This window comes from Acanthochromis polyacanthus, chromosome 15 (assembly GCF_021347895.1).
Source record: "Acanthochromis polyacanthus isolate Apoly-LR-REF ecotype Palm Island chromosome 15, KAUST_Apoly_ChrSc, whole genome shotgun sequence".
Taxonomy (NCBI): Eukaryota; Metazoa; Chordata; class Actinopteri; family Pomacentridae; genus Acanthochromis; species Acanthochromis polyacanthus.
The window spans coordinates 12,609,950-12,624,045 of NC_067127.1; the positions used below are offsets into that span (position 1 = coordinate 12,609,950).

Below are 14,096 nucleotides of genomic sequence, written 5' to 3' on the forward strand. Positions count from 1 at the left end.
AAAGCATAGATACACAGATGCACAGAGGTATTCAAGTAAAAAAATACTGCTATAGGCTAAAAAAAATCATATAGACACTTCTGATAGGTCAATAGCTCCTCTGAAATAGCATGTATTAACACGGTGATATTGCTTTAATCTACCAGATAATATTTATCATTTCTTTTTTGGATGCTGCAGCCAATTTAAGACAAGGGTGTTATTTAAGAGTATTTCTTACTGTAAAATAGTCAAATATACGGCTGTTGTTTCAGATTAAAAATAGTCAAATATACTGCTGTTGTGAATCAGACTGAGGACAGTGTTGGTTATCACTTTTAAAACAGTCACATCTCACCAAACAGTTGTCATTTACATACTTGTTTATGTCATCACAAGCTCAGCTTTGCTCATTTTCTGATTTTGGGCCTGCAAGTTAAAATAATTTTAGTTGCTGATTCAGCTGCTGATGATTAGTCAATTACTGAATAATCATTTAGTCTACAGAGCGTAAGAAAATGAGAGAAAGCTCACTGTGGCATTTTCATTTCTGGTTTTGTCTAACTAAATATGGTGACTTTTGCAATAATGTAAAATGATCTTACAGAATATGTAAACGTATATAAATGTAAGCGGAAATTAGAAGAACTAGGCAGCATTTCATTACCAGCATATTTGATGATATGAATTTCAGAATCCTGCAGGATCTGTGTAAGAACAAAAATCCAAAGATGTGTAAAATATATATAAAATCAGATTTCTTGACTGATATCTGATGTGTTGGGCCATAAAACCTGTGAGATACTCCATCTTCTCTAATACTCCAGAGTGCTTATAGAAGGAAGAAGTAATGAAAATAGATTAATGATAAGATTAGCTTACTTATTTAAGAGCACATAGTCATGCCAAAAAAAATCAGCTAATCTAATTGCTGTTTCTGATTTAAAGAATAAAAATCTCCCTTTTATTAACCACATTAGTCCATTCAAAGAGCCAGAAATTTCAGAAAGTTCGATTTTTTGCGTCTTCTACGGCAACAATAAGTTCATAACAACTTTGACTTCTGCTGTCACACGAACTAGGCATTTAAATCCACATCTTTTATATGAATGGCTTTAATTTCTAAGGTATTTCATTTTAACTCGTATGTCTGTGTCGTCGGTTCCGCCCATTATAATTGTGTCATCAACGGGCGCGCGCTGCCCGGTGTGTGTCTCCGGTTGCACGTGAGTCTCCGTGATGGCCTGCAGCTCTCCGGTGGTGAAGAAAGTCATGCGGTGCAAACTTCAGCTCTCAGCCTCAGCAGAGCCTGCGACGGTAGATATGAGTATTTCATTGTCTCAAAATAAACACACTGGAACTAAAGGGAAGGGTTGGCAGGCTACTCGATTCTACACTGCTGCCCCTTAAGTCTGTAGTAGCAATTTTCTTGGCAACACGTCTGTCATTCATGGTTTTATTCCGTCATTCTAACTTATTATGGTCTTTAGAGACAAATAAAACACTGGCTGTCAGCTTTAACAAACCCATTCATTTAAGTCCACAACCATTTGCAGTCAAAAATGTGATTTGTGTGCCGCTAATGTCCTCTCAATCAAAATCTGAGGCCCGTAAAAATGTTTTCTTGATTCCGGTAGCCTTGATAATGTTCAAACATAAACTGATTGAGGCCTGGTTCAGGCACTGGCCGGTGCTGCCTGCACACAGCACTTTAAACACCCTGCTGTGGGGGTCAGGCTGGTTTGGTGGGAGGTGCTTTGCTGCTAAAATTGGCAGCTCCTCCAGTTTGTTCAGCTCATGGCTGCTGTCCATCACCAGTGAAGGTGGGTGCGCTCTGCAGCCGAATTCAGCTTTGTTTCTAAATACGTACATATTTATTAGTGTTTTTTGTCTTTGGGTGGATTTTAAATGAAAGATGCAAAACTTTAAAGCGCCCAATTTAGCTGTGAAGATGGATACTATACAATGTAGCTGCCAGCAGTAGCATTATCCATTTATAGTTCACAGTGGAAGGAGCAGCCTCAGTGGGTGTGTGAGCTTCCCATACATAGCTTCTGCTCTGAATGCACAATCAGCAACTGTGGTGATCCAAAACCAGGACTGCCATATTTGGCATGCCAAATTTTCTTCAATGTAGCTCCCATTGCAGTCGATTTTTGCCCCTAAACATGCACGAAAATTACATGTAGGAACACTAAGAGACATCTTCAATGAACTATATGTATTAATGTGTGTATTATCATCATTGCAGGTTCTAAAAATCTTGCAGAAACTTAAGGATCTGGATATCACATAGATATTCTTGCTGTGAGTCTGGCCCAACGACCCAAACTTTATGTTTATATTATGCATATTATTAAATTCTCATTGACTACACTAACTAGTGTCTAAATATTAGGAAACTGGAATTGGAAAAACGGTTAATTCCTTCCGCAGACATGAACAGGCTGGAGAACTCGCCAAGTCGCTGATTAAAGGTTGGAAAAAGTTGGTCCCTAAAGATTCCACAAGGTGAGCTTGCTGTTTTAATTCACATCATACTGAATAATATTGCTGATCATTCTTCTTCTGACACCTTAATCTTAATCTTTTCCCCTGATACAGCCATGGAGAAGAATGGGTGTTTGTCAGAGACTGTTTTGGTTAAACAAAAGTTCAAAGACCGAGACTCTCCAGATAAAGAAAGCTGGGCAGTGGAAGGTGGTTGCTTCACATCTTATAGCAAAAATCAGGATTCTTCAGACGAAGCCCTCTTTGAAACAGGAAAAAGGAGAGCTGATTCAGAGAAAGAACGATGTGAAAGCGCAAACGAAAAACAGACAAGGATGTACACAACAACAAAGGTCAACGAGAAAATCAGAATATCTTTGAGGATGTCATTTTGATTAAGAAATCTAAAATCCAGGAGAACAAAACTGACAACTCTGCTGTATCTAAGAGGAAGAAAAACTGTCTGAGTGAGAAAAAAACAGAAGACAGAGATAGTTTGGTTGAAGGCAACTTAGAGGACACTCCTCAAAAATCCAGATTTGATTCCGTAGAGAAAAGAAATGTGTCTGAGAGTGGAAGATTAAGATCGAATACAAAATCAAAGCCTTCAAAGGAAAGCAAAGGACCTTTTTCATTTGAGTGCAGTGATGAATCCCGCGACAAAATGTTGAAACAGGCCAAAGATGACAGATCTTCAGGAATCTCGAGGAGCCCAAAGCCTGAAGAGAGTAAAAAGAAAATGAGACAAGAGAAACATAACAAAAAGACCAAGACAAAAGACAAGGAAAGTAAAAGAGATCAAGAGGAGCCCTCCATGTCTTTTGAATCGTGCTTGAACTATGATGTGAATGTTTTCAAGAGGAAAGAACAATCTGGAGTGAAGAAACCTCAAAAAGATTAAGATGGTTGTAAAACATTCTGACATGAAGCCTGTCAAGTCACCTGTGACTCCTCCAAACAGGTATTTTTAACAATGACCTGAAATGCTTTGCTTTTAGAGTTCAGGCCCCAGTCATATTTCTTCTTATTTTAGATGTTCCAGGAGTCTGTGATGCACCTCCTGGACATTCCTTTACCTCCTGCTCTGCCTGAAATTGAAAAGCCATCTACTGTGGAGTACTTTGACAGGAAAGGTACCGTGTGTAGAACAAATACACCTGTCTTTTCATGTTGGCTACTTTGTTCTTTACACTTCTTGTTTGGTTATGAAGTTGAGAAGGAGTCGGATTTCTGCGACGTCTCTGAGGAGTCTGCGGTCTTCACTGGTCAACGGCTGAACAGGAAGATGCAAGTGTACTCTGGCGCCAAGACCACCTTCCTCCCAGCTATGCTGAGCTTGTACCAACAGTGTATCCGCACGCTGCAGAACAATATAAACTGTGAGTAAAGTGTGGAGAACGTTGATGCGAGGCTCTGTGAGTGTGTTGGATTTATATTTAGGGGCTGGGATGTCTTCTCAGTGCTTTATGAGACTGGTGGAGTCCCGTTTGAGCTCCTTGAGCCGGTGCTGGAGAGGTGCACACCGGAGCAGCTGCAACGCATTGAAGAATGCAACCCAGTAAGAATGTGACATATGAATACATTTAGATCAGACACACTCTCTGTGGTCACTTTATTGTTCTCAGCTGCTCAGCGTGGGTGTGACTTCCGGCTTGTTTCTGGGGCTGTGGGATGACTTTACTCTGACTTTGCTGGGACCATTTAAAAGGCATCAGCACTCTGGGATACACATGTTGATACACAGTGGCATTCAACAGTTGCTACAGATGTGAAAATCATGTAGATACCTCAGAGTTATGTCCAGTGGATTAGCATGTATAAACCCAGTAATGCTATTTATATCGCACAATATTTTGAATACTTGTTTGTATTTTTTATCACACAGATGTTGTTTCTTGCATTTTTGAATGTAACTGTGCATACCAGTGGAAAAGCTGTCATTATATATTAGACTGAGAACTGCACTGGTTGTCACTTTCAAAATTATTCCAACTCTTCTTACAAACAGTTCTCATTTATGTAGCAGTTTAAATCATTAGCAGCTCAAGCTACTGAAGCTCATTTTAATTTTTTTTAAAGTTTACAAGAAACTGATTTTATTAGCAATTAGTCGGCTGTTAATTATTAAAACATTCAATAATCATTTAGTCTAGAAAATGTCAGAAAATCACAGTTCTAATATGATGTAAAAACAGAAAAACTGAAGAAAATCGAAAATTTGGGTGGTAGAACCAGATAATCATCCTTCATTTCTCCTGGAAACAAGAACATTTTCTATGGTTCCTCTGTAAACTGTTTCACTTTCGTTCTTCCCTGTCAGGGGTAAAATGCATTGTGGTGTTAATGTATTTTATCCAAACAATTTTCAACAAGTTCCTTCCACACTCCACTTTTGAACTAAACTGTTTACTTTCTACATGCACTCTTCTTGCTTGCATATCTGCCTTGTTTCTCTGATCTCTTTTACTGACAAGGTTTCCCCCTTATGTCAACAGTGAAACGTCAACGATATGCTCTTTGTTATGTAAATTGTAAATATCCAAAGAGTGCAACCTTTCCTCAGACGTGTGAACCATCACATCTGGCATCAGTAACCCTGCAGTACTGACGCCTTCTTGGCTTGCATATCCCATGTAAAACCATTTATGGATAAATAACCAACCTGCTGACCTCATTGCCATACTTTACCTCCTGAAATGTGCCAGATCTGTAGGAGGAGGTTGTTTTTTAGCGTTAATCAACTGGTTACCCTACAGTTTCCACCAACTGTGTGTCAATTTATTTTAAAATACTTTAGTCAATCTAAACTTTGTAGACTTTGGTTAGAGATTAGAAAAGATATTTCAAAGTGTAAAGGATTTTGACTGATTTTACAGTTTATATATGTTGTTTTGTACAGATCTACATCGGTGTAACAGACCATTTGTGGGGAAAACACTGCGAGAAGGACTTCAAAGACGCCAAACTTCAAGAGTAATGAATCATGGAAAGAGATGTACATCAGGCTGTCCTGAGAGAGGGAGAGAAAACTGCAAAGACTGACAAAAACTATTGTCTTAGCACATTCTAAGAAACCAAAGGTGGGTGCTGTACACCAAGAACTGTACCGCTTCTTAATGAAACCATTTGGGATATCAGAAATATGCATATTTGTTTTGTTGCCTGGAGTGAGATTAAAAGATCAGAACCATTTTCTCAATTGTACTGTAAAAATGAAGCCAAAGCTGGCAGCAAGAAAGGGAATAGTTTGTATTTAGTCATGTCTGAAAGTGTCCCTTAAAGAATATTGTATCAATTGTAGGGGAAATATATCCACATGAACTAAACCTGATCTAAATCACTGTCCTGGTTTTCTAACTAAGTCAGCAATTAAGGGCAGAAAAGTCTTTTTTTTTTTTTCATCAGTGTAACAAGTTCTAGATAGGTTTGAGAATGGAGAACGAGAATTGTTTTTAAGAGGGGAAAAACTCTGTTTACTCCTTATGATGATGTATACACTGTAATACTTTTAGGTCGGCAGGTGAAGATGGCATTTATTCACACTGTTGCCAAAGCCACCGAGAGATGTGCGAATTCAGCAGGAAATTCATGGAACTGCTGTTCAGCAGCCTCATCAGCTCAGGTGCAGGTGAGTTTCAACCTCCTGAATACAGAAAAATAAACCAGAAGCTCTTCAATGAACTTATGATTAGTTTATTTTATCCTCTTGTTTATGAAACTAGGTCATCTCTGCCCCCCATTTCTTTGTCTTTGGCAAAACATGAACACCTGGTAAGCCTTGTGCTTGCTCTGCTCCCCTTCCACATAAAAGCCCCTTAACCACAAAGTGATCGCTAAAACAACAGCAGCTAGCAGGGTCATAAACCTTCAGTCTCATGTGATAACGCTGGGCGAAATGCTTTTGGGCGAACTTTAGCCAAACACAGGAATTGGAGCAATGTGCTGGATAAACTGGTTTTATTCTGGTTGGAGACGGCCTTGGTCCTTTGTTGTCAACTATTGCTCACCAGCTGTAGTGTAACGCTGACATTTGGAGTAGACACAGTCATTTTGTAATTTCTATGTGCTTTTGTTCTGTAAATAGGCATTCTATTTGATCAGGTTATGCACTGTGCTGCTGATTAATTCCTCTATTTCCAGTGTCAAAGTTCAGGACAACCGATCGAGGGTGAATTGTAATGAACTCAGCAGGTCCAGTAGCACCAGTTCAGGGGGGAGCAACGCACAAGATGCTCGCAAAAAACAAGTGAGTTGACATTTGTGAGTTTGTGGCTTTACAAACCTGCCAGACTGGTCTGTTCACTTATTCTGCCAGCTACCCGTTTCATTAATCAGGTGGATAAACAAATAAATCTAACTTTAGCTCAGTAATTTTTGATTTACCTGCTCTGTGTTCTCTGAAATTTTTAATGTTTGTTCTCACAGGAGTTGCTCCAATGATGGCAAAGTCCCTAAAGGCATTTAAGAAACAGCTGGGACGCAGATAACGCCTCTTGTGTGATGTTGAGCGTGGATGCACGGAAAATGTCCTCAGACACTGATTGACATTGAACTGTATTATGCCTATTTTCAACTTTAGATTATTCTGTGTTGTTTGTCTAATATAAGTGGCGATAAGGAAAAGTGCCCATGTTTTTTTTCTGTGAATGTCTTCCAGTATTAAATGGACAATGAAGTCAGCAAATTCACTTGAGTTGGTATTTGGTCTGTCAGCCTGTTTGATCTGAATAAGGTCAGTGTGTAGATTGTTTATTTGGATGTGGCTCCCTCTAGAGGAGAGACAGATGTTTTTTGTTTTTTTTTGTTTCCCTGTAAATTTCTACAACAGCTCTGCTACACACCATAATAATGTCTAATATAAATCTTAATAATGCTAGTGCAATCGAGCACTACTTCAAACTAAGCCAAAGAGGTTCTCGTGGTTCTCAGTTTATACAATATGCCAACAAAATGTTTTTTTTTTTGTCAACTCTCCATAGTCCCTTATGATAATGATGTGTTTTATAGACAAAGGCATCTGCAGTCTGCCATGTTTCAAGCACCCTGTCTACTTCTGTGTTTTGGATTTGTTTGAAACAACTGTTTGAGACTGTAGCGGGGTGGCTGTGAAACTGCAGCAGCCTTCAGCACCACCTGTGGCAGCCCTGCTAAGACTGCATGATTAATCGGTCTTCAATGTTTAATTTATTAGTTTGAGGTAAGCCGCTGTTTATGGACGCATGGAAATGCATCCAATTTAGTATTTTTTAAAAAAAAATTAAAATCATGTTGGATTCTTTCATTTTTACCCATTTCATATGATGTAACAGAGGATATGGATAGGATATGTAGGTTGTGAGACACCAGCCTGTTTATAATGGGGTCATAAAAGGTGACACCTTTTGAATTTATTAGAGCACCAAATTGGGAATAAGAAGTGCATGAGCCTCAGGTCCCCAGACAGACTGTTTTCTCAACTGCTAATACTCCAGCAAAGGTAGACCTCTATAAACTTTGGTCAGACCTAATGCCCTGCAAACCTCAGAGAGGGTGGTAACCTGACCTGATTGCTAACAAGACAATCCTTCCACAGAAAGAACTTGGTCCTGTGACCTGGATAGAAGCTGGCTGGAAAAAAATAAAAGATGACATAGGAATGATGTTTATTTCATTCAAAAACTGAAATCAATGAAACTTCTTGTCATGTTTTGTTTCTATAAAGCTTAATTATTACTCATGCAGGATGTGATGTGACAGTTTAAACGGACTTCCGCATAATTATTGATCCATTAATAAACGGTTCTGCTTTCGGATGCAAAGTAAACATATAAAGAGTGTGTCTGCAAAACTGTAACTATAAAAGCTACCAGAATGCCACTCAGTTGCCCCACAAACCTCAGGTTCACTGTCGCTTTATGGTGTACTGTATGTGTTTACAAAACATAACTAAAGTTCAACATTAACTGACACCGTAAAGGATGAAATATGGGTCACGCTTTATCACCTGATCTAAGGGCCCTATCTTAAACACGATCCTTGTGTAAGAATCCAATTTTACGACCTTCATTATTTCAGCTCATGCTGTGTTGACATGGTGCATATTTGTAAATTAACTTTATTTAATAATGTGTTATGTTCCAGCAAAGCAGTACAGGAAGCAGAGGAACAGGCAGATTAACGGGGGAAACAGGCAGATTTTATTTTATTTTAATTGAAGCTTACTTTGTTTCGTGCTAACAACTGATGGATTAATAATAAATATTAAACATGCCCATTATGAATAAGAAGCACCAGTGTAGTCTCCAGTGGTGCTAAGAGATGTTTCAGCTAGAGTGCCCTCCAATGCTACGTTAAGTTGAATACGTGTTTTTGTACTGTGTGACATTTTGAATTTGAGATTACAGCTTTTAATTTTCCCTCTATTTAATGATTTCTACAAATATATGGATTAATCATGAAATGCGCGCACACAGTATCTAACAGAAGTGAGTACATCCCTCTGCAACATTACTGCCTAAGTTGGTAAGTATCACATTTTCTCTTTAAGAATCCAAAACAAATTCTTCAGAAAGACTGTTTTGAAAACAGCCTCAAAGCAGACTCTCAATGAAACACAAGTGACTATGCCTGTGATCATAGCACAAATTACAAAACCAGTGATGATTAATGAAACTAACGGAGCACATTTTGATGTTCCAATTGGCCCAGATGCTGAACATGGTTAAAAATGATTCTAGTGAACACCTGAGCTTTCCAAATTTTTGGACTTAAGCTGCATCTTGGCTCCACGTGAAAAAGAATTGTCAGAGGAATTAAATGAGCTGATTGTAAGACTTCACAAAGATGGAAAAAGGATACAAGATCAGTGAGATACTACAATCGGTGAAGCACAGTTGCAGCACTAATCAGCAGGTAAATAAGGAGCCGCAGTATCGCTAATTTTGCCACAGAAAGTGACTACTTGCACAATCAAACTCTGAAAAACAAGTTGGAAGTGCTTTTGATTTGGCACAGCGCTTATAGTGGAAATCAGAGCTTCTGCCGACAGACTAGATAATAAAAATTATTGCACAACATCACCCTTCTAAGAACAAACATTGCTTGCAACTCTGCACAAAGTTCCAAGATGAACCTTGCTTAAGAACATAGAAGAAGCCTGTGAATATTGGGAGCACATTCTTTGGCCAGATGACGCCAAAGTGAATATTATTTGCAATAAACCAGATCAGGACTACGATAGTGAACAAATAGTCCTGGAAGTATGCACTGAGTTTGGAGTGTGATCATATGGGGGCTGTGTAAGTGCAAAACAAGTTTTGGAAGATGCCATCATAGATGTTACCATGAATACTTGTAGATATATTAAAAACAATGACTTGATAAAATGATTCCCAGTTTGCTGAAAAGGAATATTCCCAGCATGATGAAGAAATTCAGCACCACTGCCAAATATTACACAAGAGTTTCTCACAAGCTATGACGTGGCCAAGCATGTCGCCCGACTTGAATTCAATAGAAACACCTTTGGGGTATTTTAAAGAGGAAGGCCGAGCAGCACAACCTTTCTAGCGAAGAGAAACTAAAATAGTCTCTGATGGATGGTAGAATGTGTCTTCAGAAATTTGTTATCCTTCATGCCATGAAGGATTGAGTCTATAAACAATATAAACCTCATTAGTCTTTGAATCTCAGTAATGAACAGTATACTGAGTTTAGTTGCATTAAGTTTCCTGCTATGGAACCTGTATCTTTAACTGTTTAACTCCCTAGAAGTAATGCAATTGCCAGTTTTGTCTTAACACAATTAAGGTTTCACAATTTAAATCAACTAACATTTAAGAGATTTAATGCGCACTGCACAGATCTATATACATGCTGTATACTGCAGTGTAGAATACACAGTTACAACTGTTGCATGCAGAATCTGTTATTTTATTAACTTATCCTTTGCCATTCTGCTTTTTCTGAGCATTTCTGGCACGAGAACTTCTTTCAACGTTAATAAACATTTATCTCATATCTTATCGTATCTGAATTATGCCAAGTCACTGTTACAAATCGCATTTAAGGAACAGCTGTCTGTGCCAGTGTTCCAGCCAGAATAATAAGACCGGCATTGTGAAGTGTAAATACAAAGGTAAGAACCAGAAAGTGACAAATTTAAACTGATAGATTTAAAACATTAAAGATAAAATCCTACAAATTTTACACTGAATACAACTTGACTGTAATAAATATCATTCCCAACAGTATAATTATTATGAAAATCTCCAAGTAAATTTATTATCCCAGTTTAATATTAAAGTTAAATATTAAGAGCAAGGCCATATAGTTTTATTAATTATAGAGATAACCTAACTAATTTAGAGAGATAGTAACAACCCTATAAAATATACATGAAAGGTAAAACAGGGCTTAATTTCCCCATTCACTATATTGTTATATTGTTAGCATTTGACAATTCATGGTGCATTTTTCAATTTAATACATTTGTATTTATAGTATATTTGACAATTTATGGTGCATTTTTCATTTTAATACATTTGCATTTATAGTACATTTGCCACTTTGTGATGCATTGTTCAATTAAGTGCATTTTTTATTCATAGTATATTTAACAACTTATAATGCATTTTTTCAGCTTAGTGCATTTTTATTCATAGCATGCTTTACATGTTATTGTGCATTTTGTATCTTTTGTAGATTTTGTATTTTTTTAAATAATTTATTAACATTTTCTATTGTGGTGGTAGTGACTTGACTCTGATTACTTATTCTGTCTATTCTATTCTATTCTAAACCCAACAAATCCCTGGATAGCTGAATCCCATATTCATAATTATGTACAAAAATAAAATTACTTGAGTATTATGTGCAAAAAGTACTTAAAATATAAAAAGCACCAGCAAAAGAATTGCCCCACTTATCGTCATATGTGTCATTGTTTAATTAATGCTGATGCATTATTGATTAATGATGCAGCCTGTTGAAGTGGAGCTAATAAGAACAACTTTATCTACAACACAGTTAATTAGGGCATCATATTTCACTATCTAATCATATAATTGATGTAAAATCTCAATTTAACAGCAGATGGATACTTATAATAATCAAATAAATGTCGCATTATTTCCTGTGACGGTAAATGGGGTGGGAATAAGTGAGCATAAATTGAGATACGAGTGCAGTAGCAGTTGAAACGGAGATATTTTTAAACGCTGGGTACCCACCCCGGTGCGGCCTCCTCCTCCCCCCGGGCCAACCCCCCCGGTCCTCTGAACCCCCATCATGGCGGCCGGTGAGGGACGGGACCATCCAGAGGAGGGACCGGAGGGAAGGAGCCGCCGGAGTGCTGACGTACGATTGGAATGAGGGAGTGAATGTTCCGGGTCAGAAACTGGACGGGAGAGGAAATTAACTCCAGGACGAGACGAGGGGGGGAAAAAAGCACAAGAATGCCACCCTGAGATGTAGCCTGCGTTTTAGTTTTTTTTAATTTACGACGGCTTTTAAAAGCGACGACGAAGAAGAACGAAAAAAAAAACAGGTGCCTACAACTACAAAGTGATTCCCATGTTCGTCGACGTTTAGCTCGGTGGTGACTTATTTTACAGCGGGAGTTTCGGTGTTTACTTGCCTGCGAGTTTCGCTTTGCTCCGGTTTGACGGTAAATTTAGCTCCGTCCGTCCCGCCGTAGCAATCTGTTGCATCCCCCCTCTTCCTCCTGTTTGTCTGTTTGTTTATCCCGCGGAGGTTTTACTCGCATCTCCCCCGTCATGTTTCACTGTATCCCCCTGTGGCGGTGCAACCGTCACGTTGAGATGATCGATAAACGCCACTGCTCGCTGCTCTATGTGCCCGATGAGATTTATCGCTACGGACGGAGTTTGGAGGAGCTGCTGCTGGATGCCAACCAACTCCGAGACTTGCCCAAGGTAAGCAGAGGGGGAGGAGGGGGGGGGGGGGATGCAACAAACACTCACAGTTAGCGGGGTTTTAAAAGGGGAGTTGGTGTGTTGTGGATCACACGAAACGCGCCCCTCCAGTTAAAGTGGTTGTGACTGAGCTGATCAGGCTTCCCGTGAGAGTCTGCGGGGACCTGGGGACAATAATTACGCAAGATCAGCAAAGGCAGCCTGTCTGTGTAGGTGGAAATTTCCCCTGATCCACACCTCCCACCGCAGGTTCACTGAAAATATGTGTTTTTTTTTCAAATACTTGGGTCACATTTGTCCAAAAACATCCAGAAAAGCTGCTGCACTGTGCCTCAAATGTCCAACCTGTGTGGGCAGGTGCAGAGGTCAGAAATACCCTTGACCTTTTGTTTTAAACCCTGATGCTGTCTGCATGACAGAGCCGCTGACAAGCTGTTTTATTCCTGGGATTGCAGCTCAACAACAATGATAAACTCATGTCACAATGTCCCGGTAGATATTAAAGATAAGATAAAGCTAGGAAATTCTTGTGTCAGATGTGCTCAGAAACAACTCACAAAATGACATAACTGAAGAAATGCAGATAAGATAGAAGCACAATGTCATACATAAAGCAACAGTAGAACAGTAAAAAAAAAACACAGTGATGTAATTTTAAAAAATGCCATGCCTAAAAAATACAAAAACAGTACGATAAAAATATGGGTTAATACTAAAAGGAGGCTGGAGTATGGTAGTAAAAGTAATGCTTGCAATTATTATGCCAGACTTTGCTCAGAAAAAACTAAATGATGTAACGTAAGAAATGCAGTGCGTAAAAAGTACAAAAACAAGAAGACAAACACATTTTTATAGTAAAACAAAGCTAGAATAGAGCATTAAGAACTAATTCTGGCAATAAAAGTGAGGTAGTACCACACATGATAATGAAAGCTGAGTGAGTAATGGAACTCCAGAGCAGACTTTTTCCATGATCGAGATGTCTGATAGAAGCGTAAAAGCATTAGTCATGTGGATGTGATTGCCAGACAGGTAGAGGCTTCCACCTTTCCAAATAAGACACACTGTTTCACTGAGCTGTAAGGTAAACGCTGACGGCTTTTTATTGACCTTGGAAACAGGTTTGGGAAAAAACTCAATCTGAGTGTGAAATGTGGCAGAAAGCTCCAGAAACAGTCCATCAAGTGGATCTTATTATGTTATCTTTAGATGTAGTGTAGCTTGTAGTAAAACCAGGAAAATGCGACATACAAAGTGAATGATGGGAGTAAATGTGTGTTGTAGTATGACCTCTCGTCTTATCTAACGTTATTGTCATGTGAAGCTGCTTTTGTGGTTAATTTGTCGAGTCATATCAGGGATGTTTGAGTGAACTCCACTTAGTTGTTGATCTAATGCTGGTTGAATAAGGCCAAAGATGGCTGAAGCAGTAAAAACTGAATTGATTACCCATTATGACTGAAACTGAGTCACTGACATTCAGCTTTGCAATGAAATTAGCAAACACATTTGTTGAGAACCAGTCAAATTATAGTTGATGCCAGGTCTTCTGCAGGTATCTGGCTTATTGGATTGGTAGTGTCTACAGATACGGACCCATACCGGATACGGCACTTTCCATTTGCCAGACAGATACGGACCCGTACGCGAGTCTCGCGAGTCAAGAAGCTGCTAACCACTGCAAACTGTTGAAAGGTAAGCAAAGGTTAGGGT

The 14,096-nt window shown here is 38.8% G+C and overlaps 2 protein-coding genes across 4 annotated transcripts in view; both read left to right on the forward strand.

The window, feature by feature from the left end:
• The first annotated feature begins 2,490 nt into the window (after window positions 1–2,490).
• eloal (elongin A, like) lies at window positions 2,491–7,072 on the forward strand. The gene is given in 13 exon segments (XM_051960499.1): window positions 2,491–2,781; window positions 2,784–3,354; window positions 3,356–3,430; window position 3,468; window positions 3,503–3,602; window positions 3,681–3,848; window positions 3,930–4,027; window positions 5,369–5,443; window positions 5,445–5,553; window positions 5,982–6,019; window positions 6,021–6,097; window positions 6,610–6,719; window positions 6,895–7,072. Coding segments are annotated over 13 exon segments (1,680 nt in total). The 5' UTR covers window positions 2,491–2,585; the 3' UTR covers window positions 6,957–7,072.
• Window positions 7,073–11,789: 4,717 nt separating this feature from the next.
• The window catches only part of lrrc1 (leucine rich repeat containing 1), a 30,400-nt gene continuing 28,093 nt past the window's right edge, over window positions 11,790–14,096 (forward strand). For all 3 annotated transcript variants that reach the window (XM_022212141.2, XM_051960498.1, XM_051960497.1), the window contains exon 1: window positions 11,790–12,383. In XM_022212141.2, coding sequence (XP_022067833.1) covers window positions 12,225–12,383 — 159 coding nt within the window. In that variant the 5' untranslated portion in view covers window positions 11,790–12,224. The remainder of the gene's footprint in view (window positions 12,384–14,096) is intronic.